Here is a 13,655-nt window from a genome sequence, read left to right on the forward strand (position 1 = left end):
TCTGTGCGATGTCTACTTCCTTGAAGATTTAATGCTTTGGATAACTTATGGCACAGTTCTGCTCTATACTATAGGGTTAGTGAGTTGGAGTCAGTTTGGTGGCAATGGGCTTGTTTCTTTGATATGGGCATGTTAATGAGTCCTTGTGGTGCAGTAGTTAAGCATTTGGCTGCAAACAGAAAGATTGGGAGTTCCAACTCAGCAGCCACTAAGGGAGATGGGCTTGGTTGTGTGCTACCAATACAATGACAGTCTGGGAGACAATACAGAATCAATTTTGCGTTCTGTAGTGTGACTGGATGGCATCCGACCACAGGCGTGTGTTGCATAAAGTGACTCTTGACATTGTAAATGCTTGGTTAAAATTTTTCTTGAGATTTAATGGGATGTTAATATTAAAGGAAAGTGTTACAAGTTTAGACTTTATGCATGTTTGAATGTCTTATGCAGCGTCTCAGCAATAAGAGTGTGATTTTTTTTTTAAGCTTTTAGATACTCTACTGGGAACACTGGTGAAAGAGCTTCAGAACAAATACACACCTGGACGTAGAGAAGAAGCTATTGCTGTGACAATGAGATTTCTTCGTTCAGTGGCAAGAGTTTTTGTCATTCTTAGTGTGGAAATGGCTTCATCCAAAAAGAAGAAGTAAGCACTCCTTTTTGATTTGGTGGTTATTTCATTTTGCACACCTTGCTTTGTGAGATCATGTCTATGAAGGAATTCACACTAGATTCTTTACTTTTTTTGGGTCTAGCAACTTTATTCCACAGCCAATTGGAAAATGCAAGCGTGTGTTCCAAGCACTGCTGCCGTATGCTGTGGAAGAGTTGTGTAACGTAGCAGAGTCGCTGATAGTTCCCGTCCGAATGGGGATTGCCCGGCCGACGGCCCCGTTCACCCTGGCTAGCACGAGCATAGACGCTATGCAGGGCAGCGAGGAACTCTTCTCTGTGGAGCCCTTGCCCCCACGGCCTTCATCTGATCACACCAGCAGGTGAGCTTCCGCCCGCTCATTCTGTGTTTGCTTTACTAAAACCTTTGTGGAAGACTCGGCTTCTGGACCTGAGCATGGGTTGCACAAGTGGTAGTTTACTTGTTTGGAACATACCAAAGCACTTTAGCACTTACACATCTGTTCATCCAAGGTGCAGTGCGGGAAGGGCACACACAAGTTACGTTTATGTGTATCAGTAGCCACCGGTGGTTTTTGAAAAATGCTGTTTTTATGTTGTTAATAGAGTGATCTAAGAAATTTACATTTATTTCCATGGCCAACCTTATTTCTGCCTGTCTTACCTTTAAACATGTCTGCAGTAAGGTCAAGTTGAGACCAGAAAGTCTTGAGTTACAGGAGGGTAAACAAAAAAGGATGTTAACTCTTCTGTTTTGTTTCTGAATATCACATGGTAACAGACATTTTTAATATTTACTAAAACAGCCTTATTCTCTTGGATGATGATGGTTTCTAGTTATAAGATTGTTTAAGTCTGATCGTTTCCCTGACTAAACTCTAAACTGTTCATGTTAGAATGCTTAGGCATCAGAACTTTCTAGCACAGTGCTTCTTAAACTTTAATACGAATATGAAGACAACTTGTTTGAACATCTTACTAATAAACAGTGCTCATTCTTTAGGTTGGGGTGGGGAATCTTTAATTTTTTATTGTCAAGCCTTCTCATGGAGAAAATCCTTTTTGTGTCCTGCCATCCCTACATGTTTTGCATCATCTTACACAGCTTTTTAGCCTAATTGGGAGAGCATTGTACCCGCTTCAGCTCTCCTCACTCCATTTCCCTTTTTGGTGTGTGGCCAACTTCTCAAGTCTTCTTGGAAAGAGCATCTCCTGATCTGATAATCAAGAGATAGTGCTAATTGCAATCAGTCTTTCCCTGCAAGGATGTCTTTTGACTGTCTTAATAGGTAAAAAGCACACACTTGGATCAGTCCCTGAGATTTCCCTCTGGTGGTGGAACTGGATTGGATCCCATCCCTTGAGTCTTGAGTTTGGTCATTTTGCATTTTCTGTTGTATCATTTGACTTCTTTAATCCCTTATAAGATGTTTTTACTCTTTTTTTTCCTTAGTGCCATGTTATGAACTTAACTGTTGTAGCCACATGCCATTGGTTTTATTGGATGTTGAATGGTTTATAAGCAATGGTTAATAAGGTGATAAGAAGTAGGCATTATGTCAGGTCTTTTAAGTAAATAACTGCACCAGCTGCCCATCCAGTCTCCTCTAACTCATCAGCCCGTGTGTGTCAGAATAGAACTCTGCTCCGCAGGGTTGTCCGGGACACATCTTTTGGAAGTAGATGATCAAGTCTTTATCTCGAGGCACTGTTAAGTGGCATTGAGCTTTTTGGCTAGGAACTGGGCACCTTAAACCCTTTCTACCATCATGAACCAAATCAGACCTACTGCTCTCTGTGGGTTCTGACTTACAGCAGCCCTGCAGGACAGTCCAGAACTGCCCCATAGGCTATTCAGAGTAGCTGGTAGATTCACACCTTTTGGTGTCTCTGTATTCTATTCTTCCTGCCGTGGATGGAGTCAAGGCTGGCTCATAACGACCCCTGGGGGGTCTCTGAGACTAACTGTTTATAACTGCCGTGCCACCCGCGTGCCAAACTCTCAGGGAATGGGTCTTCCTTCTACATTTACTTCTTCCTAAGTTCTGGTGTTGAGCACATGGAGCAGGGACCAATCATCGTTCCCTCCAGAACTTCTCAGTGGGTGGGGCTCCTGCAAATAATGTACATTAACAGGATTTGAAATGACTCAGGATAAATGCAGAGACAAATTGTGAGATTTATAAATTAAGTCTTTATGGAAAATAAAATGCCATCAAGTTCATATTTTCTGCCATGTTAGAGATGAATTATTATTGGATTTTAAAAATTCTTAGGTCGGTTTTTAAATGACATCTTAGCAAGTGTCTCAGACAGGGGTGGTGAGATTAAATGCTTACCCTGAGGAGGGTGAGCCAGCAGTCTGCCTGTCAAGTGTGGAAGCAGCACTCCCATAACCTCTTGGTCCCTTCCAGTTCCAGTCAGTCGCAGTCATCCTACATCATCCGGAATCCACAGCAGAGGCGCATCAGCCAGTCACAGCCTGTCCGGGGCAGAGACGAAGAGCAGGATGATATTGTTTCAGCAGATGTGGAAGAGGTGGTTTTGACCGTTTCCGTTGTGATAGTTGGAAGGCTTTGATTTGGCAGGCCGGAGGGGAGAGTAGTCACATGACATTTAAAACTATTATCTGTGCATTTGCATCCACTCTTTAGGCTGTTTTTATGTTCTCATTTGTGGTTATGTATACTAAGAATACTGTCATATTCAAAATTGGATATAGAAACTTGCTTTTTTCAAGGGTTAATAGTAAAAACTTTTAATATTAAAAATACTAGCTTAAAAAAGTACTAGCTCTGTGCCAGTTGTTTAAAAGTAGAGAAGAGACTATGGACTTAGGAATATATTTTATAATGACAGGTGTATAACATTGTTTAGATTTCCACAAGCAACATTTGAGAATAATCATAAACTTTCTGATAATGGTGACACATTTTCGGTAACAAATTCTCACCAGTAGTGAGGATTTCAAAACTACTGGAAGTGTGCACAATTGATAGTCTTGTAAAGTCATTGATAGTCGAGGGTCTTTGTTCTCTTTTTACTCATTGCTATGCAATATCACCGCTGGAGAAGTGGGTTTGTTATGTGCCTTGATTGTCTACAATTGAGATTCTGGATTTAGGTGGAGGTGGTGGAGGGTGTGGCCGGGGAAGAAGAGCACCCGGACGAGCAGGAGGAGCACGGAGAGGAGAGCGCGGAGGCGGAGGGCCAGCACGACGAGCACGACGAGGACGGTACGCACCTGTCTGGGAGCGGACTCGGCCCCTCTGGCTGCAGAAAAGCCCCACTCGATGCATGGTGACATGCTCTGCTGTCTGCCAGAGACCCTCGGTAGCATATTTGAAGTTGTGAGTAGGTAACTGTCGTGTTAAAAAGTTGCTGTCAAGCTGGTCCTGACTCACAGGGAGTGCGTCAGAGGACAGCTCTGCTCCAGAGGGCTTTCAGTGGGCCCATTTTCAGAAGTAGATTGGTAGGCTTTTCTTCCAAGGTGCCCTGAGTGGATCGAATTTCCATCCTCTTGGTGAGCAGCCAACTGCATTAACTGTTCACATGCACAGGTGTTGGCCACTGAGTCGATTCTGATGAGTAGTAATCCTGTGGGACAGAGAGGAAACTGCCCTTAACGTTTCCAAGAACATAAATTTTGTGGGAACAGACTGCTGCAGCTTTTCCCATGGGGTGGCGGCTGGGTTTGAATTGTGCCAGCCGTAGGGGTCAACAGTCGGGCGGGCCCCTAGCTGCTGTTGCCGCCGAGACGCCATTCCTAGATGAAATTGAACAAGGCTGTTCAGTATGTGCTAATTCAGTAGTATCAAAGGGCCTTTAGAACATGAGAGTAATGAGAATTATATACCGTATATACTTGTGTGTAAGCCGAGTTTTTTCAACACATTTCTAATGCAGTTTGTATGGTAAAATCAGGTAGGTGCCTTGGCTGATATCCAGGTCGGCTTATACTTGAGTATATATGGTAAATATATATTAAGACAGTTGTATATTCTTCCTTGTTCTTTTTATTTGTTGCTGTGTCTCCCTCCTGTTACAGGTTTTAAAATAAGATAATTTATAATTGCATTAGAAGACACTTAGAAATTCAAGAAAAGGAAAACAATAGTGTGGGTTTTGCTTGTCAGCCTTCCCCTGCACTTCCTTTCACCAGGCTTGTCTTTAAAATGTTGCCTGTGCTGTTTCTATGACCTTCCTTTCTATTGAACACCAGCTTCTCTGGACGGGTCACTTGATCCATTTTGATTTTCAGAAACCATTTACATATATCTCCTACCATTAATGTTGACTTCTATCCATTTAATGAGACAAAAATATATCCAAATTCAATTTCTTCTAACCCGTCATATCTTATTTCTCTATGTGGTAAACCTATCTCTTCCAATAAGCATCAATTTGATATGAACTTAAATTGAGTATTAGCCCCAGTAAATAAGTTTCATTCATGAAAGCATTTCTTCAGTTATAAATAATAGATGTAGTCAGAAAGTTCTTAGAAAGTAAACCTCAAATGGTAAGACAAACAATGCAGTGGAGATTGTTATCCGACCAACCCAAGTGACCCTTAATGATATGTGGAACCGAATATCTCAAAAGTTGTATAGTCAATATAAATTTTATGTAAGTATTAGTATCACATAGCCTCATTTATAAATTAGTGTCTAATTATGCTGTTTTAAAATAAAGCAAGTTGCTTTTTAAAGAAAATGTGCAGTTTTGTTTACATGTTCATAGAGAAGGTATACAAGAAATATCCCCAAACCTAGTGTTAAAACAGGCAGTTGAGCCTCTGTGTGGCTTAGATGTCTTGGTGAGCATCTGAGTTGACAGATAATTGAAATGCCATCAACTACACATAGATGTCTGCTTTCGGGGGAAAAATGAGCTGATAACAAAGGCTCAAGTAGAAAGAAAATGTTTGGAAATGATGGTTGCATAATATGCACAAATGTGCTTGATACAATTGATTGTTGTAAGAGCTGTAAGAGCCCCCAATAAAATGATTTTTTTTTAATGGGCTTTCAAATAATTAATAGAAAAATTCCATTATTTTTTACTTGCAGTTTTCCCCTTGGCATTACAGTTTATTTACCTATGCGTTTTGATCTGTGCATACAGCCCTGGACTATCAAGGGTACTTGTTCTTGGTGTCCTCTCCCGCATCCATCCCTTGTGGCAACCCCACATGAGAAACAGATGAGAGTGACACAGGGCACCCTGCCCACCGACCCTTGCTAGACGCTTTTTGTAGATTCTCGTGGCTCCGCCCAATAGACCCTGCATTGATGTGTAGTAGTTCATGAGCACCCCAGTCCTCTACTCATTCGCTGATACTCACTCACCCTTACTGTAGCTGGCAACCTTGGCATTGTACTCCCCTCCTCCCTTTTCTTGGTCAGCGGGTGCTTTGCTTATCTCCACACTGAAGGTCTCCGGGCTTCTCACCTCGTGCTTGATCTTTAGTGCATCTGCTAGGCTGTTTGTCTTTCCTCATTCTGATTTTCTTCTAATTATTTAAATATATTTTCTAACTCTTCTTTAAATGTATTTTCTAGGGAGTGACATGGAGCTGGACTTGTTAGCTGCAGCTGAAACAGAGAGCGACAGTGAGAGTAACCACAGCAACCAGGATAATGCTAGTGGGCGCCGAAGTGTGGTGACCGCGGCGACTGCTGGCTCCGAAGCCGGTGTGTTGCCTGAACCCAATGCTGTTCTTATGAAAGGGCTTAGACGTTAGTGGAAAGTGGAATTTAACATTAGTGAATTTTCTCCATTAACTTTTTGAAGCCCCCTCATATGTGTATTCGGCATGGATTTATGAAATCACGCTCTGTATTATATGCACACGAGTGGTAGGATGTTGCATAACGTCATCTTTTTTTTTTCCTCTGTAGATTCCAGGGAAGGTGCTGTTTAGTGATGTTTTTTCTGACTAAAATAGTCATTTATTTTTTAAATAGTCAATTTTTAAGGTCGTTTAAAAGTCACTCCATCCCCAACCCCACCCTAGATAAAAATTTTAATGTTGGGCTTTGTGGATTATTAAAAACAACCTGACATTCTGCTCAATATGTAGATGAAAGGGTTTATTTAGGGAGAGGGAAAAAGGCTGTTGGCAGTTTGAGCTAGCTAATTTTAATTATAACAAACCTGTGATTTTTTTAAATCAAATTAATATTTTAAAAATGAAATGTAGGAGCAAGCAGCGTTCCTGCCTTCTTTTCTGAAGATGATTCTCAATCCAATGACTCAAGTGACTCTGACAGCAGCAGTAGTCAGAGTGATGACATAGAACAGGAGACTTTCATGCTGGACGAGCCATTGGAAAGAACCACGAATAGCTCTCATGCCAACGGTGCTGCCCAAGCTCCCCGCTCCATGCAGTGGGCTGTCCGCAACACCCAGCACCAGCGAGCGGCCAGCACGGCACCTTCCAGCACCTCCACGCCAGCAGGCAAGTCACACTGCTCCGCACTTCTAGGAGTGCTTCACTTGCTTTTATTTTAATTGTGCATGTTCACCTAGAGAACAATTTAAACCACGCTTAATTTATTTCCTCAAAAGTTTTACCAAGTTGCAAATATAAAAATTATTTGCATGTCATTGTAGCATAGTTTCTCAATCTTGTCACTATGACCACCTTGGGCTGGATGACTCTTTGTTGTTGGGGAGCTGATCTGTGCATTTTAGCAGGACGTCTACTAGCATTGCTGGCCTCTACCTATTAGATGTCAGTAACATCCCTGCCCAGCACCCCGATGTGACAGCCACGAATGCTTGCAGGTTGCCACCTGGCCACGAATGCTTGCAGGTTGCCACCTGGCCATGGGAAGGAGTAGTCCTTGCTTCCTGTACCTCACCCCCAACCCTCCCTCCCTCCCATAGTAGGGCGATTTCAGAAATGCTTTTGGGGTAGCTTGTACACATTAGCTGTTGATGGCTTAGACTTCTCTAAGTCTGTCCTGTGCTAGAGAAACACAGCAACTGACATCCCCTCATTGTGGCTCTTTTTTTCCCTTTTAGCAAGCTCAGCGGGGCTGATCTATATCGATCCTTCCAACCTGCGCCGGAGCGGCACCATAAGCACGAGTGCTGCAGCCGCAGCAGCTGCTTTGGAAGCTAGCAATGCCAGCAGCTACTTGACATCTGCCAGCAGTTTAGCCAGGGCTTACAGCATTGTTATCCGCCAAATTGCCGACCTGATGGGCCTTATTCCTAAGTACAATCACCTCGTGTACTCTCAGATCCCCGCTGCAGTGAAGCTGACATACCAAGATGCAGTGAACTTACAGGTATGAAACCACTCGCAAGTTACTTCATTCAAATATGTATCTGTTGGATAGTAATTACGATGCATTCCAGCCTAACAGGAATTCATCTTACAAGTGTTTTAATGCTGATGTAATACTACTCTTATTATACTTAACTCTATGTGGTAGTTTTAACTATTTTAGTTTGGTCTTCATAGAACTATGTAGAAGAAAAGCTTATTCCCACTTGGAACTGGATGGTCAGTATTATGGATTCTACTGAAGCTCAATTACGTTATGGTTCTGCATTAGCCTCTGCTGGTGATCCAGGACACCCCAACCATCCTCTTCACGCTTCTCAAAGCTCAGCGCGAAGAGAGAGGATGACTGCGCGGGAGGAGGCTAGTTTAAGAACGCTTGAAGGCAGGCGGTAAGGCTGTTTCCTTCCTGTGCACTTCGTATTCAGACAGAGCCCTTACATTTAGGTCTGGCTCTTTTTAAAAAGCTTTATTAGTGTGTCAGTCACATGTCATACAATTCAGTAATTCAGTCATATCAAGAAGAACTGTGCAATTATCGACTGTAGAACAAGGTCCGCCCCTTTCAGATTGCTGTCATATATGCCCCCCGCAGCCTGAAGGAAGAAGTAAGTGCAAGGTTTTAAGGTTTTAAAAGTTCTTTTAAATTGCCAGGCAGCTGGGGTTTAAGACTTATTGTGGATACTATATATTTTGCCCATTTAAAAGTGTACCGTTCAATTGCTTTTGAATTGTTTTTGAGCCAGCCTCATGGCTCAAAAACATACTGAAGTGTGTTGTGGTTCATGTTTTCCTGTTGATTAACGATGTCGAACATTTAGCTAAAGAGCTTTTGTTGGCCATTTGTCTACGCCGAATCTTTGCCTGTTTTGAAATTGGGTTACCATTTTTTTTTAACATTGATATGTGTGAGGGCTTTATATATTTTGGATATCAGATACACGGTTTGCAAACATTTCTCTCATTCTGTGGGTTATCTTTTTCCATTTTTTAAAATGCTGTCCTTTGAAGTATAGGCATTTTGCATTTTGTTGAAGGCCAATTTATTGATTTTTATTTTTCCCGTTGCTTGTGCTCTTGGTGCCCAAGGTCTGGGCTCTTTATTAGCATCACCTGGGCACTTAAAACCATTGCAGCTTCCTGGACCTTTCCATAGCGTACCCCAGACCTCTTGAAATTAAGGGTATGAGGGTAGTTGATCTTATCAACACTGATGCTTTAGAACCATTTTCTAGGAAAGTTACCTACCTTCTCTGCCCCTGCCCCCGCCCCGTCTAACAGTGGAATTTCCTTTCCATATGAAAGTGCATGATGACAGTAAATCAGACACAGCAGTTGTGCTTCTACAGCTGAGTCAGCTGAGCTTTTAAAATGATCTCCGTTTCTAGTTTTACATATGCATGATGATCTTGTCTTTACATTCCCGTTACCTTTTGCATCCACAGACGCGCCACGTTGCTCAGTGCTCGTCAAGGGATGCTGTCTGCTCGAGGGGACTTCCTAAATTACGCTCTCTCTCTAATGCGCTCCCACAACGACGAGCATTCCGATGTGCTTCCAGTCCTGGATGTTTGCTCATTGAAACATGTGGCCTATGTTTTCCAAGCCCTGATATATTGGATCAAAGCAATGAATCAGCAGACAACACTGGACACACCTCAACTGGAGCGCAAAAGGTATCCTGCCACACCGGCCATGAAGTTGGTCCATGAGGTACTTTGGTGGTAGTCTTCAGTAGTACACCGCCAGATCCTGGAGTCCGGGGAGTGGCACTGCGAGAGGGAAATAAATAGTACAGGATCATCGCACTGGAGTGAGCAGCCTTGAAACTAGCCAACTGGACTGCTGGGCTGCTGTTCCCTTAAAATGGAAACCAAGAGTCCAGAAGGTCATGATTGCGATATTGTGGCCTGGTGGCTTATGATTTTGATTGGGAGTTTGTGCACACAGTTGATTGGTAGATTATACACTCATGGTTTTTTGGTGTGATTAACTTTTTGCTGCTGTTGAACTCATTTTACAATCTGGTTGGTTCGTCTGCCCTTTCCCGAAAAGTGTGAAATGGGGTAGATTTTGAAGGGAACGCAGTGTTAGCTTGCAGGTCTGTTCCACCCCACTTTCCACCCCTCCCCCATCTTTGCTGCTTTTCACATTGCACAAAAAAGCTCACATGTAATGACTCACTTGTCTTTTTGAAGGACGCGAGAACTCTTGGAACTGGGTATTGATAATGAAGATTCAGAGCATGAAAATGATGACGACACCAACCAAAGTTAGTGCACAGAAACCTGCTAATCTGCTTCACGGAGCGGCTGCCTCAGCTTTGCCCCTTCAGGCTTCTCAACTGCCTTGTTTTCTGTTTGGGTGGGAAGTTCGGGTGTCTCCTCTGTGTTCCATTTCTTCCTTTTCCTTGTCCAGTTTTTCCTGACACGTCCTTGCATTCTGTTTTTTATAATTTAAGGATGAACTAAAGCCTCATGGTGAACTTCTCAGCAATTGGGATGTTTCTACTTTATCTTCTTTGCCTCTCCTTTGCATTTCTATTAGCCTTCTGTTTACTTTTCACTCTTCAGGGAAACTGACTCCCAGAAAAATCAAAGCTCTAACAGTTAAAGGGGCTGGGAGGGAATCTACCAAAAGTTTTAATACTGCCAAATTTGGGGGTCTTCTGTGGTTTATATTTTTCAGTACTTCAAGATTTTGAAAGCGGGGCTGAATGGTCCACTTCTATATTTCATATGAACTGCTACTTTTGTTTAACCCAGGGAATGACAGCATGACTTAACTTACTTTTTTGAGGACGTGCTGGTATTTTCTCAGCACACAGCTATAAGCACTGCCCCTAGTTTTACTCTGGTAAGGTGCTGGTATGCTGGCTTCCTATTTGGATAACGTGTGTTGCCCAGACTTTGTCCTCCGACCAGTCTGACAGAGGAAGCCAACTAGCAAGTAAACAGATACTGAGTCTAAGCTCATGACCACTGCTGCTTTCTGGAGTTATCAATGACTAGGATCCTGAATTTGCTCAAGATTCTATATTCTGCTTTGCATTTCTAGAAAAAGACAAGCGCTTGTATGTTAGGCAGTGTTCTACAGCGAGACAAAACCAGATTGCTAATAATTATATATATATACACACACAGATAGGTAAATAAATATATAAGCAGTTAATTATATACAGATAGATATGTGATACAAGAAATGAACAGTTAAATTATAAAGCAGTACAAATGACTCTGCAACTCGCTCCCATGAGAGAGCTGTGAGACACTGGCAGTCCTTTAAGTTTTGAGGGCCTCCAGGTAGTCCTCTGTAGAGAGATTCAGGCTATCCCGGCACAGGCAGCAAACAGCAAGGCAGGTCACCAACAGTCAGCCAGATCACCAACAGGCCCCAGCTCAAGAGATGTAGATTCCAGTTGTGTGGTGCAGCAGGTCTTAAAGGGGCCTCAAATTACAGCGCTACCGTCCATGGATTAGGTGTCCCACAGGTAGTGTAGCTTGCAGATGGAGGCACAGAACAAGCAAGGCAGCCGCACACTGGTCCGATGATCAAAGAGCGAGAGACATTAAAGACGAGGCGCACCCAGCCATTTATCTCTCCGCCGTTCAGTTAATCCCACATGTGTTTATCGGCCAGGCTGGCACAATAAACTATCTCAGCATGATGTTGGAAACTTCTATTCAATACAATGGAATGATATAAGTAGACGTCAGGAAGTTTTGTGATGAGCAGATTGAAATTCTTTTAACCTTCCCTACAAATAATGCATTTTATTATCTCTTTATGTTTAGGTGCTACTTTGAATGATAAGGATGATGACTCTCTTCCTGCAGAAACTGGCCAAAACCACCCATTTTTCCGGCGCTCAGACTCTATGACGTTCCTTGGGTGTATACCCCCAAATCCCTTTGAAGTGCCTCTGGCTGAAGCCATCCCCTTGGCTGATCAGCCACATCTGCTCCAGGTGATTAAAACAAACCCCTTCTTAAGATTTTTTTTTTAATTGGTGGGTTCTTTAATTGTAATTAGAATATATATATGTATATAAATATTTTTAATTCCAGCCAAATGCTAGAAAGGAGGATCTTTTTGGCCGTCCAAGTCAGGGTCTTTACTCTTCATCTGCCAGTAGTGGAAAGTGCTTAATGGAGGTTACAGTGGATAGAAACTGCCTTGAGGTAAGAGAGTAAAAGTAGGTCTCAGTAATTTATTATTAGTAACTACTTGTGTCCCAGCACCCAGGTTTTTAGAATTGCGTTCATTCAGATAATTATTTCTAAAAAGCATCAGCTACTTAAAGTACGATGTAATTTTCATATATAATTTTTCATATATAATATTGACTTCAAAGTGTTCTTTGACTTAATTAATTTGAATATAATAAATGTGAATACATAAGGTAGCATTAAAATTTTCACCTACCGTTAGTGGAATAATTGTATTTGCTCGGCCCTATTTCATTTAATCTTCCTAACTATGTTGTGTCAGAAGCATTGTTCGGTTTCACGAGTTACACATTAAAGTGGAGAGAGATGAAGTAAATTAATGCTTCATGAATAGTTAATTTGAAAATCTGGCTTTCATATTTGAAGGCCTATTTTTCAGTGAAAACATAGTAATACATTTCAAAGTGGGCCTTGAAAAAATTGACTGGGATGACCTACGTGGACATAGTAAAATGCCTGAGAGACCTGAGTCATCACAGATTAATAAATATTCTTTTCAAAGTTATCTGAGGCAGCTGTGTTAAGTGCATCGATGCTGGGGGTCAACCAGGTGGTCAGGTAGACAAGTGCTTTCATGGGATTTCTGTAGCTTGTTAGACACTTGGGAAGCAACTCTAGCTCGCTTTGTTTTTGATGTTTACCTTTTAAACAAAAAACTCAGGTTCTTCCAACAAAAATGTCTTATGCTGCCAATCTGAAAAATGTCATGAACATGCAAAACCGACAAAAGAAGGAAGGTGAAGACCCGAATGTGCTGCCAGAAGAAGCCGAGAGTTCCAAGCCAGGGCCATCCGCTCACGATCTGGCTGCACAGTTGAAAAGTAGTTTGCTAGCCGAAATCGGGCTGACTGAGAGTGAAGGGCCACCTCTTACATCTTTCAGGTACCTAGCTGTTAAGTGGGAGTCTTTTGTTATATAACTTTCTGGCTTTCAAAGTTCCTTTAGTTCTAGAAGTTTTTTATTCCTTATTTTACTCATTAACAATGAAGTGTTTTAACGTATTCTGTTTTCCTAATTTTAAAATCGGATACTTCAATATTAACTTGGAGACTTTTGGGTTTTGTTACTGTTTTGCCATTGATGGGTATTCTTTTCTGCTCGTTTTATTGGGAATAGTCTGAAATGTGGAACTTGTGTGATACCAAATTAAATGTCTAGCCACGTGAAAATGCCAGTTACAGACATTCCCAGCAGCTTGAAGGGAACCTGTCCATAACTAGAAAGAGTGAATGTGTCTGGATTTGTGACTCAAGCTGTCCTGGGCTCCTTCACTAGGGTCAGAGCTTCAAGAACTAGGTTGCATGATTTCACAATGAAAACTTGCTAGTACATACTGTGCTTAGTAACACCAATGAGTTATTGAGCATTTGCTATTATGCACTGCTGTATGCTACTTGGTTATTGAGGACCAGACAATTTTTTGAGTAAGTGGAATTAACCAGACTAGTTAAAGAAACAAAATACTATGTGAAAGGCTTCCAAACATTTGTGGAAAA

General features: G+C 41.9%; 1 protein-coding gene across 1 annotated transcript in view; it reads left to right on the forward strand.

Moving 5' to 3' along the window:
- The window catches only part of UBR5 (ubiquitin protein ligase E3 component n-recognin 5), a 137,907-nt gene that overhangs the window by 103,235 nt on the left and 21,017 nt on the right, over positions 1-13,655 (forward strand). Inside the window, exons 33-45 of the mRNA XM_075549424.1 lie at positions 486-646; positions 756-995; positions 3,048-3,171; positions 3,758-3,869; positions 6,198-6,329; positions 6,839-7,096; positions 7,666-7,934; positions 8,111-8,322; positions 9,376-9,606; positions 10,129-10,202; positions 11,725-11,897; positions 11,998-12,111; positions 12,821-13,041. Coding sequence (XP_075405539.1) covers positions 486-646; positions 756-995; positions 3,048-3,171; positions 3,758-3,869; positions 6,198-6,329; positions 6,839-7,096; positions 7,666-7,934; positions 8,111-8,322; positions 9,376-9,606; positions 10,129-10,202; positions 11,725-11,897; positions 11,998-12,111; positions 12,821-13,041 — 2,321 coding nt within the window. The remainder of the gene's footprint in view (positions 1-485; positions 647-755; positions 996-3,047; positions 3,172-3,757; positions 3,870-6,197; positions 6,330-6,838; positions 7,097-7,665; positions 7,935-8,110; positions 8,323-9,375; positions 9,607-10,128; positions 10,203-11,724; positions 11,898-11,997; positions 12,112-12,820; positions 13,042-13,655) is intronic.

The sequence above is a fragment of the Tenrec ecaudatus genome, chromosome 5, assembly GCF_050624435.1.
Source record: "Tenrec ecaudatus isolate mTenEca1 chromosome 5, mTenEca1.hap1, whole genome shotgun sequence".
NCBI lineage: Eukaryota > Metazoa > Chordata > Mammalia > Afrosoricida > Tenrecidae > Tenrec > Tenrec ecaudatus.